Source organism: Cynocephalus volans, chromosome 17, assembly GCF_027409185.1.
Source record: "Cynocephalus volans isolate mCynVol1 chromosome 17, mCynVol1.pri, whole genome shotgun sequence".
Lineage (NCBI taxonomy): Eukaryota > Metazoa > Chordata > Mammalia > Dermoptera > Cynocephalidae > Cynocephalus > Cynocephalus volans.
In genome coordinates, this window is record NC_084476.1 from 20923236 (window position 1) to 20939739 (window position 16504).

Here is a 16504-nt window from a genome sequence, read left to right on the forward strand (position 1 = left end):
TTTCTCTTATGATATGTGCTATGACAGAGGGGGTGCTGAATGTGATGGGAGCACACAGCAATGACAGTTACCCAGCTGAAGGTGGGTAAAATACCACTGAGGTTTTCACGTAAAGAATAAACCTTCATTGAATATTGGACCAAGTGTAGGAGACAGGAAAAATGGGAGAAGCTCCAGAAGCCCAGAGGCCTGGAAGAGCATGAGAAGAGTGTGACACTGCAAGTCCTCATTTGCAAATAGTTTCAAAGTTGGGAACATGTGAGGAACTTCACAAGACGAGGCAGGAGGGAACAGCAATAGGACTACAGTAGGAAGGGCTTGTATACCAGGTTATGAAGAATGGGACATTTCCTAAAAGCTCTAAGCAGACCCTGGAAGATTTTATGGAGGAGAATAAAATGATCCAATTTATGTTTTCCAAAGACATTTCTAGAAGAATTTGGGAGAAACACTAGAGAAGGGATGAAAGTGGAGATGGAGTCATGGGCAGTGTTTTTCAGGAAAAAGGTGGATAAAAAAATATCTAAGAAGTAGTGGTATTCATTCATAGGGAAAGACTTCATGCTGAGTGAGATGGGAGTGAGAGAAGCTGAAAAGATGGGTCTGGTTTCTGATTTGGTCTCTTGTGGTACTGTTCTTTCATCAGTCTCAGATTCTACACATCAAATTCCCCCTTAGTACTGCTCTAAATCTTGGTCTCCTGGGATTGTACCCTCTGCTGAGTCACCTGGAAGGTCAACCTGTAGGAAAGTCACTGTCCTGCAACTCTCTGTAGATAGGACCATGATGAGACCACATGATGGGTGGAATAGAGGACCCCGAGGATCTGGATTAGAGGAGAGGACGTACTGATTCAGAGAGGCAGGGTGACCCAGTGGAGAGGTTCTTAAAGATTTGGATTACTAAAATACATTGAGGTTCAAATGAGTGATGATTTGTAATTTTAATTAATAAATAAGGCATTCAAAAGGGAAATAAAAATCACCATGATGGACGTCAGATCATAAAAGAAAAGGTACATGAGAAATAACACTAAAAGAGAGAATAAAATAATCACAGAATAAAGAACATTACTTTAAAGTGAATGCATTTTACTAGGAGCTATACAGCTGCTATTTTTCTCATTTGCCGTTTTGAAAAAGACTTTTAGAGACTGCTGGACCATAAGGCAAAATGTCAGAACACCTGATTCCTGGTAAGCACACCTACACTCCCTTGGTTAACATGACTCGTCCATCAGGATTCAGCCCAGAGGAGACTCTTACCCTCTGTGTCTGAGTCAGTTGCCATTCCCTGTGCTCTCTCAGCACCTTGGACTTCTCCATAACAGCACTTACCCAAGTAGCTACCTATCTTTCTGCAAAACATTCCAAGAGCACAGAATCATAGCTGACTTGTGCAATGTTTAATGTGTACCCCTAGTACCTAATGCTGTGCCCAGCACATAGTAGGAGCGCACGCGCGCGCACACACACACACACACACACACACACGCACACACACACATACACAAACTGTTGAACGAACAGTCACTTCCCTAAGATACTTTTCTTGCAGTTCCACAATCTCTGATGTGACAGCCTCAAAGACTCAGAGTTCACTTATTTTCAGAGCAGCCATTAAGGCATGAGGGATCTCCTGCTAAGTAAGAAGGTACAACAACGGAAGTGTGGTGTTGTGTTCAAAAGTAGCACAACAGCAATGTGACTATCTCAAGTCAAACTATTGCTTTTACAACAGAACCACGCAGTTCAAGGGCCCACAGCTTTCTCTTCCCAGCACTTCACCTCCTTCTTGGAACATCCAAACCACAGTTGACAAATAATACAACTGACCACACCAAGCAGAATATGCACAGCTCACTGGCAGCCCTGTGGTTCATCTTATGTATAAGACAAATCACATCTATTTCATAAGTTGTAGCAGCCACATGTTTTAGGTACAGTGGGTATTTCAGAAGACTGCGTAGTTTGGCTCTAGATTTTAGCAATGCAGGCCATCTAGATGATGTAAGGACTAAAACACTAATTTTGGGAAGGAGAAGTCAAGAATTACATCATCACCAATGTGTGTCTATATGGCAATGTCTGGATTTTAATCTGAACCATGGCCCCATACAAAGCACCTAACCTTAGGCAAATAACAAATTTATATAAAGGTAGACTAATACAGTCACTACAGTAGATGTAGATCTCTCTGGATGACCCTGAACAAGTCTAGTAACGTCTCCAAATTTTAGTCTCTCTTGGGGTTAAGACAGAGGCAGCTCTCAGACGGTTCTGTGTCAATCAAAGAGTTCAAGTATGGAGAAATGATAATAGAAAGCAAGACATCATATGTCAGGCTGTCAAAAGTAGAATCACATTCAAATATATTTTGGAAAGAAGATGCCACATCTGAGGTCTGAGGGAAAATAAAACATGCAGACCACCCGAGTATGGGGTACCATCACTCGGCCACTGCTGGGACTTGAATAACGTGAATAGAATTTTTTTCATCTTGTCATAGAGCATAATTTTTCCTTATTACTGCACTGAACACATTGTACCCAATTAGATATGGGGTTAGTAAATCCTTTGATGGCAGGGGTTGTCTCTTATTTTCTTGGGTACCTCCAGGGCCAGTATCTGGCTTTATTTGTGCCTTTAAACATTAAGCCCTCCATTTGTACTATAGCACTAGTCCCCCACAAGCCTGGAATCAGGATCACAATTTCTAATTCGGGAATGTCTGAGCAGGAACAGACTTCAAATCCTCCCATTTTTCAGGTGAAAAATTTGAAGTAAGAGAAGGAAAGTGACTTACTCCATGCCGGCCACTAAGTTACCAGAAGAATAGAGTCACTTTCCACCTCACACTTGGCCAAACCACAGGCAAACTGTGTTTTTCTACCATGGATCCTCATGGGAAACAGCTCTTCCTTCTGTCTCTCTTCCACCCTCTGTAAGACTCTGAGATACTCCATGCTATTGCAGAGTTATGGTCACCATTACTCTCTGTGGCCATAAAAGTCGTTCAGTACTCAGAAGCCATGCTTAAGACTAGGAGTTATGTCTGGCTATCTACACTCACAAAAATGAGGTGAGCACATCAAACATCAGAAGCTTGAAACGGAGACAGCACTCCTACCGCCCTCCGCCCTTCACCACCAGACTGACAAAACACGAAAAAGAGAAAGAAGGAGTAGCAAAGGAGAAAGAAAATGCCCCTCCAAAATCGGGGAAACGGAAGCCTGCTCCACTCATGCATGCAAACCCATGAGCAAAACACATTGCTGTTCACACACTAGCTTTGCGTTTCTAGAAAGTGAGGGTGGAGGTGTGGAGCTTCCATATCGGGAGGTGGAAAACAACCCAGTCGTGAGTTTGAAGGATCAGTCTGAGCTGTAATGACTATAAGAAAATAAATTTCCCTAAAACCAAATATACGGCTGTCTGTCAGTTCAATCCTGCCCTTCCAGGGCATCTGACCAAGTGCTGAGGCTGTCATGAGTGGTCAGTGTCACCAGTGGATGGAGACAGGAAAATGAGAGTGCTGAGTTCACCAAACCCAGAATGGAAAAAATCCAAATGCCTCCTGCTGAGGCCCTCGAAAGGGCACCCAGTGCTCCCATCTGTTCAGGGAACTGGAGATGGGAATACACACCTAGGAAAGGGGTGAGGGAGAAAGCACCTCAGATCCTGGCATCATGGGGAGCTTCCCTGGCATGTACCCCCCAAAGAGTCCCAAATTTCACTGTGAACTTTGAGGATATTGGACATGCCGGGGCAAGAGTCCCAGCCAGGAGGTGGCTTGCTGGGCATGGTTCAAAGCACATTATGGGCACCCCCCCAGCTTAAAGTTCCTTCTCTACTCACTATGCTGTGAATCCCAACCTGGAACCTCAGACTTGCCTTTGATTTTTGTTGGAAATTCATAAAATTAGTGTGACATGCTGCTTATGCTTGGGAAAATGAATACATTAGTGTTTGGTATGTGCAGGGCTTTAGGAATAAAAAAAAATCTTTTAAAAATGGAACCTGTGAGAGGTAAAATAAAAGGACTCTTGGTAGTAGAGTGATTGATTAGGTCATCTTTGACTCCTACTATAGCCCTGAGATTCTAGTAAAGGGTCAGGAGGATTGAGAGGGGGCTGGGAATTCCAGGACATTCATGTAAGAGGTCAGAAGATTTCCCAGAGAAGGGAAATCCCCAAACAGCAGCAGCAAATGACTGCTATTTTTGGTGCTTACTGTGTGCCAGGCGCTGTTCTAAAGAGCTCACCGTGTACTATTTCATCGAAGCCTCTAAACCAGCCGATGCAGTTGATTGTTACTTTCATCCCTGATTTTACAGAGGAGGCAACTGAGACTTTGACAAAGAAAGAGACTTGCATAAGGTTATGGAACTGTTAAATGGCTTGATTGAAATATGTTCTGTCCCCACAACTTGTATTCTTATTTATTTGCTAGACTTTACTGATCCTCCACTGTTCTTCAGAGGTCACTATTTTAAGCTCCTTATGAATGTCATCTTTAGGGGCCACAAGCAATTCTCTTAATTTCATTCTCCCCTGTATTCTGCTCTCAAGGACCAAAGTGACACGTGTACAAGATTCACTGATGGACTTTGTTCAGAACAAAAGCACAAAGGAAACCTAGACTGAATCAGAGAGAATCAGATCACATGTACAACGTAACAAATATGCCTGGATACGTATGTTTGTGTATCAACACTCAAACAGCATGAGGGCTGTAGGTGGTTGAAAAAATCTAGCAACTTTAACCAAAGTGGGAAATCTCTCATTATGACCAATCCTGACATAGCTTGGGATGGTTTCAGGCCGAAAAATGTCCTCTAATGTAGTTAGACATTTGGATCATTTTTAAGATAAACTAGTGTGCAAAGCCAATGAGTTTGATATAAGTTAGGTAGTCTTCATTTAAAAATACCAATTCTGTGGCCAGTCCTAAGAAAAAAATACTTAGTATTTTTAAAATGAATGTAATCTGGGTAAATGTTCTCAATCTGTATACTAGAGTTCCGTCCAGGCCCTTTTTAGGAGACTGCAGGGAGGCAGTCTTCATAAAGCAATGCTGTCACAGGGGAAACGGTGTCCATGTGCACAAGTAAGAAGGGAGGGAACTTTTTTCCAGCACCTACTATGCACCAGGCACTATGCTAGGTATTTCACAACATGCCACAGGATAGCTGTTGTCACCCAATTTTTACGTGAGAAGCTGGCGACTATTACTGAGCAATATGCCAAGGTCAGATAGTAGTACAGAGTGAAACCAAGATTCAAACTCTGGTCAGTCTCCAACACGCATAATTTTTCCACCACACCAGGTCTGAATCCTGTTATTGCTTTAATGAATATTAGTCACGTTAAATAAACCCTGATATTGTGATTATAAAATTCCAAGGAATTTATCTTACATGATTACTGGAAAAGAATGAACAAAGTTACTGAAAAAAAATAACAATGTTCCCTTTCATCTGCATGCTGGTTAACTCTTCCCAGAACTCTTTGTGGGATATTATTTTATGTGACCCTCATGGCAATCGTGTGTGTCCAGGCAGACAGATATTATTATTACTACCTTTCAATAGATGTAGAAATGTAGCCTCTGAGAGATTATGAGACTTGCCCAAGATTACATAGCTAAGAAATTGCCAAGCCAAGGTTAGAATCTATCTCCCCTGAATTCTTTTATTCTGAATTAATTCGATTCTTTGTGGTCTGCAACCTGAAGAACAAATCAAACTGTGGCATCTACTTGCATGAAGTCCCAACCAGACGTTCCTCTTTCTTGCACCCTCCCAATACCTGCCCACCTTGACACCTTTACTGCCATTATGCTACCTGCCTGGCTGGCCTATGCAGCTCTTTCCTATCATTACAAAGCATGCTCATGTTAGTAGCCTATTTGCTTCCCTTCTCCACCATTAAACCTTTCCCACCTTCACCAAACCACAGTGATCCTGCCTTTCTCAGAGCTCATGTGATCTTATAGTCTGTGTGGTTCATTTGGAAATTAATCATCTGTCTTCTTGCCATCTCTTGAGTAACTATAACAGGATGTCATTAAACCACAGCATGCTAGCTCCTTGAAGACAGAGATTATATATTAGATCCTCAAAGCCTTTATCACATTGCTCTGGATACTAAGGTGTCTTAACAAAATATGGGTGATGAGTAAGAACATGACCATATTAAATATAACTTTTCTTAATCCCCAACTGCCAGCTTCTAAGATATCAGTCAATGTGGTGGTGGTAGTGGTTAGGGGCGGGGGGTGGTTTTGAAATGGCATAGGGAGTAGGAGACGAGAGCCTGGGCTCTAGTCTCAGCCCCACCGCACTCTCACTGTGCAGCCTGAGTCAGTGCCTACCCTCCTTTGGGAGCTTGGTCTCCTCATCTTCAGCAAGAGGGGGCTGGACCCTCTACTGCTCCTTTCAGGTCCGAGAATCTCTGATTCCATGCAAACTTGTCAGATTCAGAAGGACCTGGGGAGTGAGCATTTTCAGATTCAGAAGGACCTGGGGAGTGAACACTACCTGGGGATAATGTTCTGTGACATTACCCCAGAAAAGAAGTGGGAAATCCTATGGAGAGAGGATAAATCATTTAACAGACCCTGAAAAAAGGCAGAAGAGACTGAAGAGGGCTACAGCTGCCAGGAGAGGGGTCAAGGAAATGACTTCAAGACTTACCACAGCCCCTTTTGTGAGAATTCCAGCAATGGTAACTTGGGTAAAAACAAAAACAAAGAATACCTGGCCCCAGGGGAATGCCCTTATGCATTAAAAAATAATAATAAAAATAATAAGAAAGGGAATGTCTCCCTATGAGACAACGGTGCATAGGGGAAGTTTCCTTTTTCCACCCATCTTGTTCCATAGGAATAGTTATTTCATGGACAAAGTTGAAGTTCACCTGACAGTGCCAGAGCTTGCAATTTGGAGGGGTCCAAACAGGAGCTCAGTGGGTTTGCTGCAATATCCTCTTGTAGTGAGGTAGTTACGCCCAGAGTGTCAACTGCCTCGAATTTCCTGACACTTGGACTTTCTATTAATACCCAGGTTTTCTATTTCACTTATAAAAGGGCCTGTGAAGTGCATTCTACTTGTTTGAGGACATCTCTAATGCCTTCAGAGGAAGCTCTGCCTACCTGGCTCGTCTCCACCGTGCAGAGAGAGCCAAGGTTCACCTGGAATATATGTTTTCTCACTGGCCAGTCTCATAGAAAGGCTTTTACTGCTCACACAGACTGCTCCCCTGGCCCTTCCTTCACATCACAATCACACTGTTTACCTACTTACTGGTTTGTCTTACCCACTAAGTGGTGAGTTCCAGAAGAGCAGCGACTAGGCAGGCACAGATGAGATGGAGCATTCAACAAGTATTTATTCAGAGAAAAAGAGAAGGACAGAGGAAGGAAGAAAAGGAACAGAAGGAGGGAGAAAAGGAGAGAGGAAGGAAAGATTAAGCCTAACATTAAAGTCTTCCACAAAATAAACCGAACCTTTCCCAGCCATACTGATTGACTCCTTATTCTCCATAGCCTTCCTCATCCCATACCCCCACGTGTCCTCGCTCGAAACCTCCCCTCTTCAGGGGCTGGCTTTCTTGAGGTCTGGATGTTCTCTGTTGGCTCCTCCGGGTCCACTCCCACCCCTCCCCACCCAGCTGTATGCTGTTGGGAGCTGGGCTCTTCAGGCTCCTATGCCTTGTGACTTCCAGTTTGGTTCTCCCCATGGGAAGCACCAGCAGGAGACTAGAAGGCAGAGAATGACAGTGTGGAATTGACTCTCCTGGTTCCCTACTGGTCAGGGGGCTGTAGGTTGGCTGCTTCCCTCTGCTGAGAGCCACATCTGCTGCCAGGAAACCTCACCAGACAGCCACTCTCTTTGGGTTCCAGAGCTGCTCCCTCCACCTGCCCCTGCAGGCCAAGGGTGGAAATGGCTCCCTATGGTTGCTGGCTCTGGAGAATAGTGCTAGGCCCTGCAGAGTGTCCGAACCCCTGCCTACAATTTGTAAACAGCCTCTCTTTCAAAATAGCCCCTCCTTTTACTCTCCATAATTATTCTGTTTGAATGTGCTGTCTGTTTGCTGCTGGGACCCCAACTGATGCGGTCTGCATCTGTACCTCTCCCTGGGTTGCCTGCGCCTGGATGCCTCCTCAGACCATGCCCTCTCTGGCTGATTTGCCTTGTTTTGCCTAGTCAGAATAAGTCTCTGCTTTTTAGGTCTGTTCCACCATATGTCTCTAAATCCACAGACAGAGTTTCTTATGTTTGTATATGACTCTCCCAGTACAGTGGAAATTCCCCAGTGGTGGGAAGCATGTCCAACCCATTGCAACTTCCCTCCCCCGAGTGAACAACAGAGGCTGGCAGGGGTGGATATGGCCAATAAATGTCTGTTAAAGAGAAGAGAAACAAACAACATTTGCTTTCCTAAAATGACATAGAATAAAACTTCAGCAAAAAGTTGGGCCATGCAATGTTCAACCCCAAGACCATCAAGGCTACCTTCTCTACCAGCACTGTAGTCCCAGCTACAGCCTCCCTGTGCTTGACTACTGGTGTCAACTTGCATGCCTCTGGTGACTGGGAGCCTGTCACCTGCAGAGAAGCATCCTCCAAGGGACCATTCTGACTGGAGATGACATCATCTGTTACTTGGCTGGAAGCTACCTCCTGTAATTGCAACACTATGGTCCCAGCCATGGCTTGGAAGCCATACAGGATAATTCTTCTACCTTTTCCACAGGACAGGCCTTCGGAGACTTGGAATGTATGTGTCATGACCCTGTGGTCATGGGCCTGTGAGGATGTTCTCTCCTCCAGGACTCTCACTGCCCAGTCCCCTGCTTCAACATCCTCAGTTGGCTGTCGTCGTCCTTGCCTCTTAATAAGGAAAACCCACTGCCAATATGCTCAGAGTTCTAAAGTGGCTCATGGAAGCCCAATGCTGTTATCTAATTCTCTTTCAAACTCACTCGTTCAGCACTTCACAGTCTCGAGCTCTCAGGAGAGTCAGGAAAAAGACAGTGATGATAGAACAGGAGGTGACAGGTATCTGTGGCTGACAAGAACATCAAGACAGTCCTGCGAAACAGTCATGGCAGACAACCAGAGGTCAGAAATCTGAACCCTCCCTCCCAAACTTCAACACCAATGGACTGTGAGCTTCAGCCTCAGTTTTCCTCTGTGGGAGGTAAAGGGGTAGACTCAACAATCTATGAGGATGTCTCCAAGTCTGACAATTGACACCATTTTGCTGTCTTCTGCAACCCCTCTGCTGGGACTCGTTGCTTTCCTGTAGCACATGCAATCCTGAGAACATGGGCCAACGGGCCCAAGAACCATTAGATAAAAAATAGAGTTTAAATGTGTTTTTTTAAAAAAATGATACTTCTCTGATAGAGTCTGCCAATCTCCCCAGCTGCATTACTGGTGGATCTTACCTGTCTCGAGGGAATTGCAATGGAAACGGTTAGATGGTGAATTTTAATCATAGCTACTCAAAGAAGGCAGTCCACAGACTGTTTTACTAGTCCCCGGCACAATGAGTACAAAAATACAGAGTCACATTTGGAAACTTTCAGAGAACCCTGCCACTGTTGCACCATTCTTGAGCTATTTTGTTTTTATATCAATTCATTTTTGTTCCCTGTTACAAAAGTATTTTGCAACATATAGAAGAAAAAAAAACTGTCCTTTCTCTGTAGACTGACAAATAGAGATTTAAGTATTGTCTTTACCCATCAAGAAAGAAAGAGATAGAGGTAGAGATAGAGATGGAGAGATAGACAGACAGATATGAGAGAGGGAGAGAGAGAGACAGAACTAGAACCCGGGATAAGAATTAAGTTCAGGTCTTTATTTAAAATCAGCGATAATGTCAACCTAATTTTCATTGCTTCTGTTACAGCTTCTCTCCCTCCCTTCCTCCTTTCCTCCCTCCCTTTCTTCTTTCCTTCCCACCTTCCCCACTTCCCCCCATCTCTCCCTCCCTTTCATCATCTCTTTTTTGTTTTAAGACACAAAGCAAATATCTCTCTGCAATCTTCCACAGGTTTCTCTCTGCACACAGGGGAGCTGATTCTGCCAGAACCCAGGAACCCCCAACCTTATCAGGAGATGACCCAGAGCCTGGTGGGGCTCACCCAGGGCACACAGCTTTCCCAGACAGCAAACAAACAGGCCCTGGCGTGAGTGGTCACAGTGCTGGCACATGGCCGCTCACAAACATTCTGGGCATTCAGTCCCGTGATTTAGAAAAGAGGAGGCCTCTGGAGCCTGCCAGCACTGTCTGCTGATGGTAAACGATCTGGAACCTGGAGCCCCATGGCCCCTCCACACCAGTATGGTGCTCTGCAAAGGCCAGCTGCCCTTAGTTTTAACCTAATGACACTCATCAATTTTCTCCCAAGGCTTCAGTAAAGCCACTCTGCCCATCACCCCTGTCCTTTAATTCTGTCTCTCACTGTTCCTTTAGTGGGAGCTTCAGAGTCAGTAGACCTAGGCTAGAACCCAGGCTATCCATTTATTAGCAAGGTGGGCTTATCTTTCCGAATCCTGGATTTCCTTCAGAAAGATAAGGCTAAGGGAACCCACCTTCCTGGCACGTGGCAGGTGCTGGATAAACATTTGTTGCTTGAATGAATGAATGAGCAAATGAATGGATGTACAAATGAATGAATGATTTCCAGCCATGCCCATTCTCCCCCATGCCCACTCTGCCCTGGCACATAGATGCCTCCTGGGAGTCTAGCTCAGTGCAGCACACACTACACTGATCACAGAAGACTTGGATTGTTATCTAGCCTAATGACTTTCCTGACCCGTTAACTTGGCTAAGTCACTTTACTCTCTAAGCTCCCTCTGTTTCCTTTTCAGTCAAATGCAAATGTTAACCCCTTTCTTGTCACCCTTGCCAAGTTCTGGCAAGATCCAAATGAGATCAGAGATGACAGCGCATTGTGACCTGGAAGGGACTGGCCACACACCAAGGCTTCTTCTCACATGGGCTGCTCGTGTGTCGGAGCCAAGGTGAGAGTCCAAGGGCCCTCCTGGTGCCAAGAGGCTGAGCTGACGTGCTTTCTGACTTGCTGCCAGCATCGTCATTCCTTTGCACATAGGTATTTCGTCTGTGCACAGGAGGCCCTTGCTCTTTTGAGAGAGACATAAAGAGAAAAGTCAGCAGAAAACCTGCAGAGGTTGGCAAATGTGCTGGAGCCATCAGCAGTCCAGGGTCCTGTGTGTTGGGCAGAATGGAAAAGTTCAGCATGATTCTGGGAAAAACAGGAAAGTGGATGTTGACTGTCTCTCTGGCTTGAAACTAGTTAGGTCCCACATCTAATACAGGTCGCCCTCAGATTCACCTCTGGGTTCTACTTCGGGATTACTGGTTATAGTTGACAGCCATTGGCAGAGGCTAAGTGAGGCACACGGCCTCCCTTTCTGCCCTCTTCCAGCAGAATTTGAGAACTTGTCTCTGTCTAGAGTGTCCTCCCTTCTCCCACAACCCAATTTCTAATGTTCAAATTATACCTATTCTTTTCTAAATAAATTTTATTGTGTATATTAAGGAATACACCATGTTGTTAGGGGATACATATTGACCGTAAAAAGGTTACTATAGTGAAACAAATGAACATATCCATCATCTCACAGTTACCCATTGTGTTCTTGTTTTTGTGGCAAGTGCAGCTAAAATCAACTCATTTAGCGTGCATCCCAAATGCAACACAATTTTATTCCCCGTAGTTCCCAGGCTGTATGTAAGAACTCTAGACTTATTTTATTATACCTGTTCTATTATCTCGTTGTTCATTAGATCTCTAGACTTGTTCTATTATATCTCAACTTATACCTGTTCTTGCAGATCTTGCTCACATGCCACCTCTCTCAAAGAAGCCTCCCCTGATAAAGCTGCTAGTCAACTTCTTCGCTTTGATCTCCCAGGGCACTTCCTAGACACACCACACGACCTTTCATTAGGCAAGTAATGACAACTATACTTACTGAGAGTTAATTATGTGCTAGGCACTGCCATGGAGACTGCACTGTGTGTGTCCTCTCTCAGGTAGTCCTCAGAGCAGCTCGACAAAGTAGATACCACTATTATTCCCATTTTACGGATGAAGAAACAGCTTCTGAGGGGTCACAAAGTGAGCATGTAGCAGAGCTGAGGTCTGAACCCAGGACGTCCGACCAGAGCTGACCCCAGCTCTACCGGCATGCCCAACAGAGCTTTCTACAATGATGGAAAGGTTCTATATTGCTCTGTTTAGTTTGGTGGCCACTAGCCCCATGTGGCTACTGAGTACTTGAAATGTCATTAGTGCAACTCAAAACTGATTTAAATTTAAATAGTCACATATGGCTAGAGTCTACAGTATTAGACAGTGCAACGCTCACTACTCTACTACGTACAATGGAGTAGTTATTTGTATTCAGCTTATGTCACCCAATTTACACTCAGAGCTCTTTGTAAAGACAGGGTTCCAAGTCATCCTTTGTATACCATCATGGGCACTTAGTAAATATTTTTGTAATGAACTTTGCTTGCCGACGATCCCCAGGATGACTTGAGTAATAGACTCTCCTAGATCATAAAGCTGCTGTGTGAACTGGAAAATTCCTCTAACCCCTAAGGGCCTCATGCGCCCTTAACTATAAAATGGAAGACACCAAGTTCAGCTCTCAACTGGGCACCTTCTGCCCAGCAGGGTCTTACCTGTGTGGAGAGTCAGGATCAAAGCAAGTCTTAGTGACATCGGTGATTTCGGGGTCACAGCACTCTCCGGAATCAAAGTTGAAGCGTTCATAGTTGCAGTCCATGTCACACACACCATTCTGCTGCTTCTTCATGAAGGTGGGGTGGCGCAGGTGGCGGCAGTCCCCGCCGTCATGTCCAGTCAGCGTGTGGTTGCACTCAGGGTCACAGTTCTCATCTCCAATCTTGCTGATGTCACAGTTGGCCAGGATGAGGCGGTGACGCAGGGACGAGTTGCTCACCTCCAGCACCTCTAGCTCCCAGGAGATGTTGTAGTGCTTGAAGGACTCAGCCAGCTGCCGGTGCTGGAAGTCGACCTGCTCACGGCTCACCGTCGGGTTCTCACCGCTGTCGTCATAGAGGTTGACCACGCGGTAGCGCACCACCTTGGGCAGGCGGAAACTCGGGAGCTGGTTGTAGCTGGCCATGACCTCTGTGTTGTCACACAATGTCTGCCCACACAGAGGGGGCTCCAAACTCGTGTCCAGCAGGAAGCTGGGGGCATTGCTGAATTCCACTCGGGGGCTATTGCCATCCTTCATGGGGGACCAGGTGCGCTTCACAGTGTCCCAGTTCTCCTGGAGGAGGAGCTGAGGTAGAGGAGTGTGGAGGCCATGGACTTCCATGTCTGACAGTATCTCCCGCTGAGTCCTTGCCACCTTCCACAGACTGAAGTGCTCGATGTAGCCCCTGTAGTTGTGATCCAGGGCACTGCCCCCCAACATGAGCACTTTACATTTCTGGGTCAGCGGGCTGAATATGCCACCCACTTGCTCCCCAGAGGTTGCCACTTGGGCACCATTCACATAGAGCTTCATCAGCCTCCCATCGTAGGTGGCAGCTAGGTGTACCCACTGGCCTGGGAGGTAGCTGCGGTGGGCATGGATGGTGGTCACTTGACGGGCCCGGTCTGTCTTCAAGGAGAAAAAGTAGCGTGGGTCTCTGTTGCCTTGGTCACTGACGGGGTGAATGCCCACGACCCATCCTCGGTCACGCGAGGTATAAGAACATTTGTCATACAGCCCTATGTGTCCCCAAAAGAGAAAGATGAATAAATAAAGGATGGAAGAAGAGGGGGGTAAGTTATTTTTCTCTGATAAAATTCATATCAAGATGTCCTAGACTACTAGTGGTTTTTGAACTGCTCTGTGGGATCCTGGCAGTTACGATTAGTGCCTCTGGGACCACCCCAAGGGCAAGGCAAGGGCTACAGGAACTGAGAGAACAAGTAAGTTGGGTTTGGTGCATTCTCACCATAACTTTAGCCCATGCAGCTAACTTTTACTGGTTTTGAATATGGAGCACACAGAAAGATTTGTATTTGTAGAATGGGCATGTCACCTAAAGAAAATGCAACAACAGCAATAATAATAAAAATCTGAAAACCATTGGTTTTGCAAAGTTGTTGGATGAGGAAGAGGACTTTCTAATTAAAAGGATATTTTAAGTGTAGGATGACATATGAGGTGAGAGGAGAAAGAGAGAAAGATGATAATAAATAGAAGATGCTCATGTAGAATACTATATTCACCATAACTTTGAGTGTACACCTGCCATTACCAGTCATCAAGTGATCTGTGGTGCTAAAAGTTGTGTCAGAAACTTGGTCTAGAAAAGTGAGAGTGAAAGGCTCAAAAGCCAGTGTTTCTATCTCTAACAGAAGTCTCGGCTAGCCCTGACACTCACCCCCAAAGAAAAGCAAACACACTTAATGGCAGAGGTGGAAAGGTTTGTAGAGATTATTACCTCCAATCCCTTCACTTGACAGGTGAAGGAATTGAGACCCAGAGAATGGAAGGCATTTGTCAGGCTACACAGAGTCATTGACACACCTCCTGAGACCCAATTCAGCTTGCTTTTCTCTACCACTAATGCCTATATATATGAATGAGTGCCCTCAACATAAAAAGATGTTGGAGATGACTACATAATAGATAATAATAAGAAGCAAAATCTACCAAGCTTCTATGGCAGGCCAAGCATTGTGCTAAGGGCTGTACATGTGTTAATTAATTTAATCCATGTAACCCCCCCCATGGTGATGATATTAAATTTCTCACCCCCATGGTGAGGATATGGAAATTAAAGGAGGTGAGGAGACAGGTTCAAGGTCAACTGGCAGGTAAGTGGATCCTAGATCCACCGGACCCTGGGATTCACTGTCCTCTGCACTAATTCTATAGCACTTACACCTCCCTCACCAATGTCCTTAGGGACCTGGATCATATCATCTACTTGGGGGGTGTCACAAGTTTTAGTTGGGCATTTGGGGAAGACCCAACCTAGGTGTCTCTAGACTTACTCTGGGACATCCAGGAAGTAGCGTAGTGGATTCTCATTGGATCTAATTATCTTTATACTCACCAACCTCCATTCCCCAGCCTTTCTGCAATATACCCAGTGTCCCTGGCACAGACGAAGCTGTTGGATGGGGAAGAGGACTTTCTAATTAAGAGTGTATTTTAAGTGTGAGATGATGCATGAAGCCAGGTGGGAGGAGAGGGGGGGGATTCGAGAATGAATAAAATGATGTTCATTTAGAAGGACAGTCCCTACTCTCAGCTGGAGAATTGTTGCGGTCACCATAACTCTGAGTGTGTATCTGCCATTAGCACTCACCAAATGAGAATGGAGAGCTTCCAGCAAAATCAATAGAGGAGGCCTACACAGGCTTTTCTCCTTTGTGGGCACTGGAACCTTAGAATTTGTGTAAATCTCTCTGGTAGCAGCTGACATAGCCAGCAGTTTTGATAGAGCATCTAAGGCTACCTACACCTCACCTTCTACTCCCTGCCCAATAGTCTTTCAGGTAATGGCCAGAGTCTCCTCACGAAGTCATCTCACTCTTACAGTCTGGATGACCTTGGTAAAGCACAAAGTACCTCCTCTGGGTCTTGGATCTCCCTCTGGTAAAGGAGAGGATTAAATTAGGTTCCCTGTCACATACTCGGTCCAAGTTTAAAATTGTTTATTCTAGGTTTCCCAGTGACTAACACACAAGGCACCTCTTCCAAGAAGCTCTCCCCGATTGCCCTGTGAGTAGTGATTATTCTCTCATCTGAACTCCTTTGACTTTTAAGAAACTTGGCACTTACTCTCTGGTTTTGGAGTTGCCTGTATCCTCACTATTATCAACTCTCTACTAGACTGGATGCTTTTTAAGAGCAATGACTGTGTGGTGTCATCTTGGTAACCTGCTACAGCAGGCCCTCAAAGTGTCTCATGAATGAGCACAAGAATGAGTCTCAACAGAGTGGGGGAAGAGAAACGGGGGACTTAAAGGACAAACAGAGAGAAAGTCACTAGTTTACATATCCGTGGCTAAAGGACAGAGAGAATCAGAGGACACTGTGTTTTTGGTAGTTTAGAAAGAGCAAAATCTTTGGACTTGGAGTAATCTGCTTTGATTCTCGACTACAGCAATTATGAGCTGTACCTCTAGGGCAAAATCACTTCACCTCTGTGGACCTTAATTCCCTCATCTGTATCTCTCTTTAAATATGTTGTCATACTTCAAAGATATAGAGGATACAGCATCCATGACATACAATAGCTGTCCAAATGGGAGTTCATTTGTGAGATGCTGGGGGGTCTGGGAGTGATGTCGAAGAAAAAAAGTAGGAAATGACTAGAATCAAAATACAGAAAGGCCAGGGAAAGAACATACCCTGAAGGCATCTTGCCTGATGTATCAAGAGCTAGGAGGATGAAGGCTCAAAAAAGCACAAGTCC

General features: G+C 45.0%; 1 protein-coding gene across 1 annotated transcript in view; it reads right to left on the bottom strand.

The window, feature by feature from the left end:
* The window catches only part of PAPPA (pappalysin 1), a 230094-nt gene that overhangs the window by 183971 nt on the left and 29619 nt on the right, over nucleotides 1–16504 (bottom strand). The window contains exon 2 of the mRNA XM_063082520.1: nucleotides 12734–13796. Coding sequence (XP_062938590.1) covers nucleotides 12734–13796 — 1063 coding nt within the window. The remainder of the gene's footprint in view (nucleotides 1–12733; nucleotides 13797–16504) is intronic.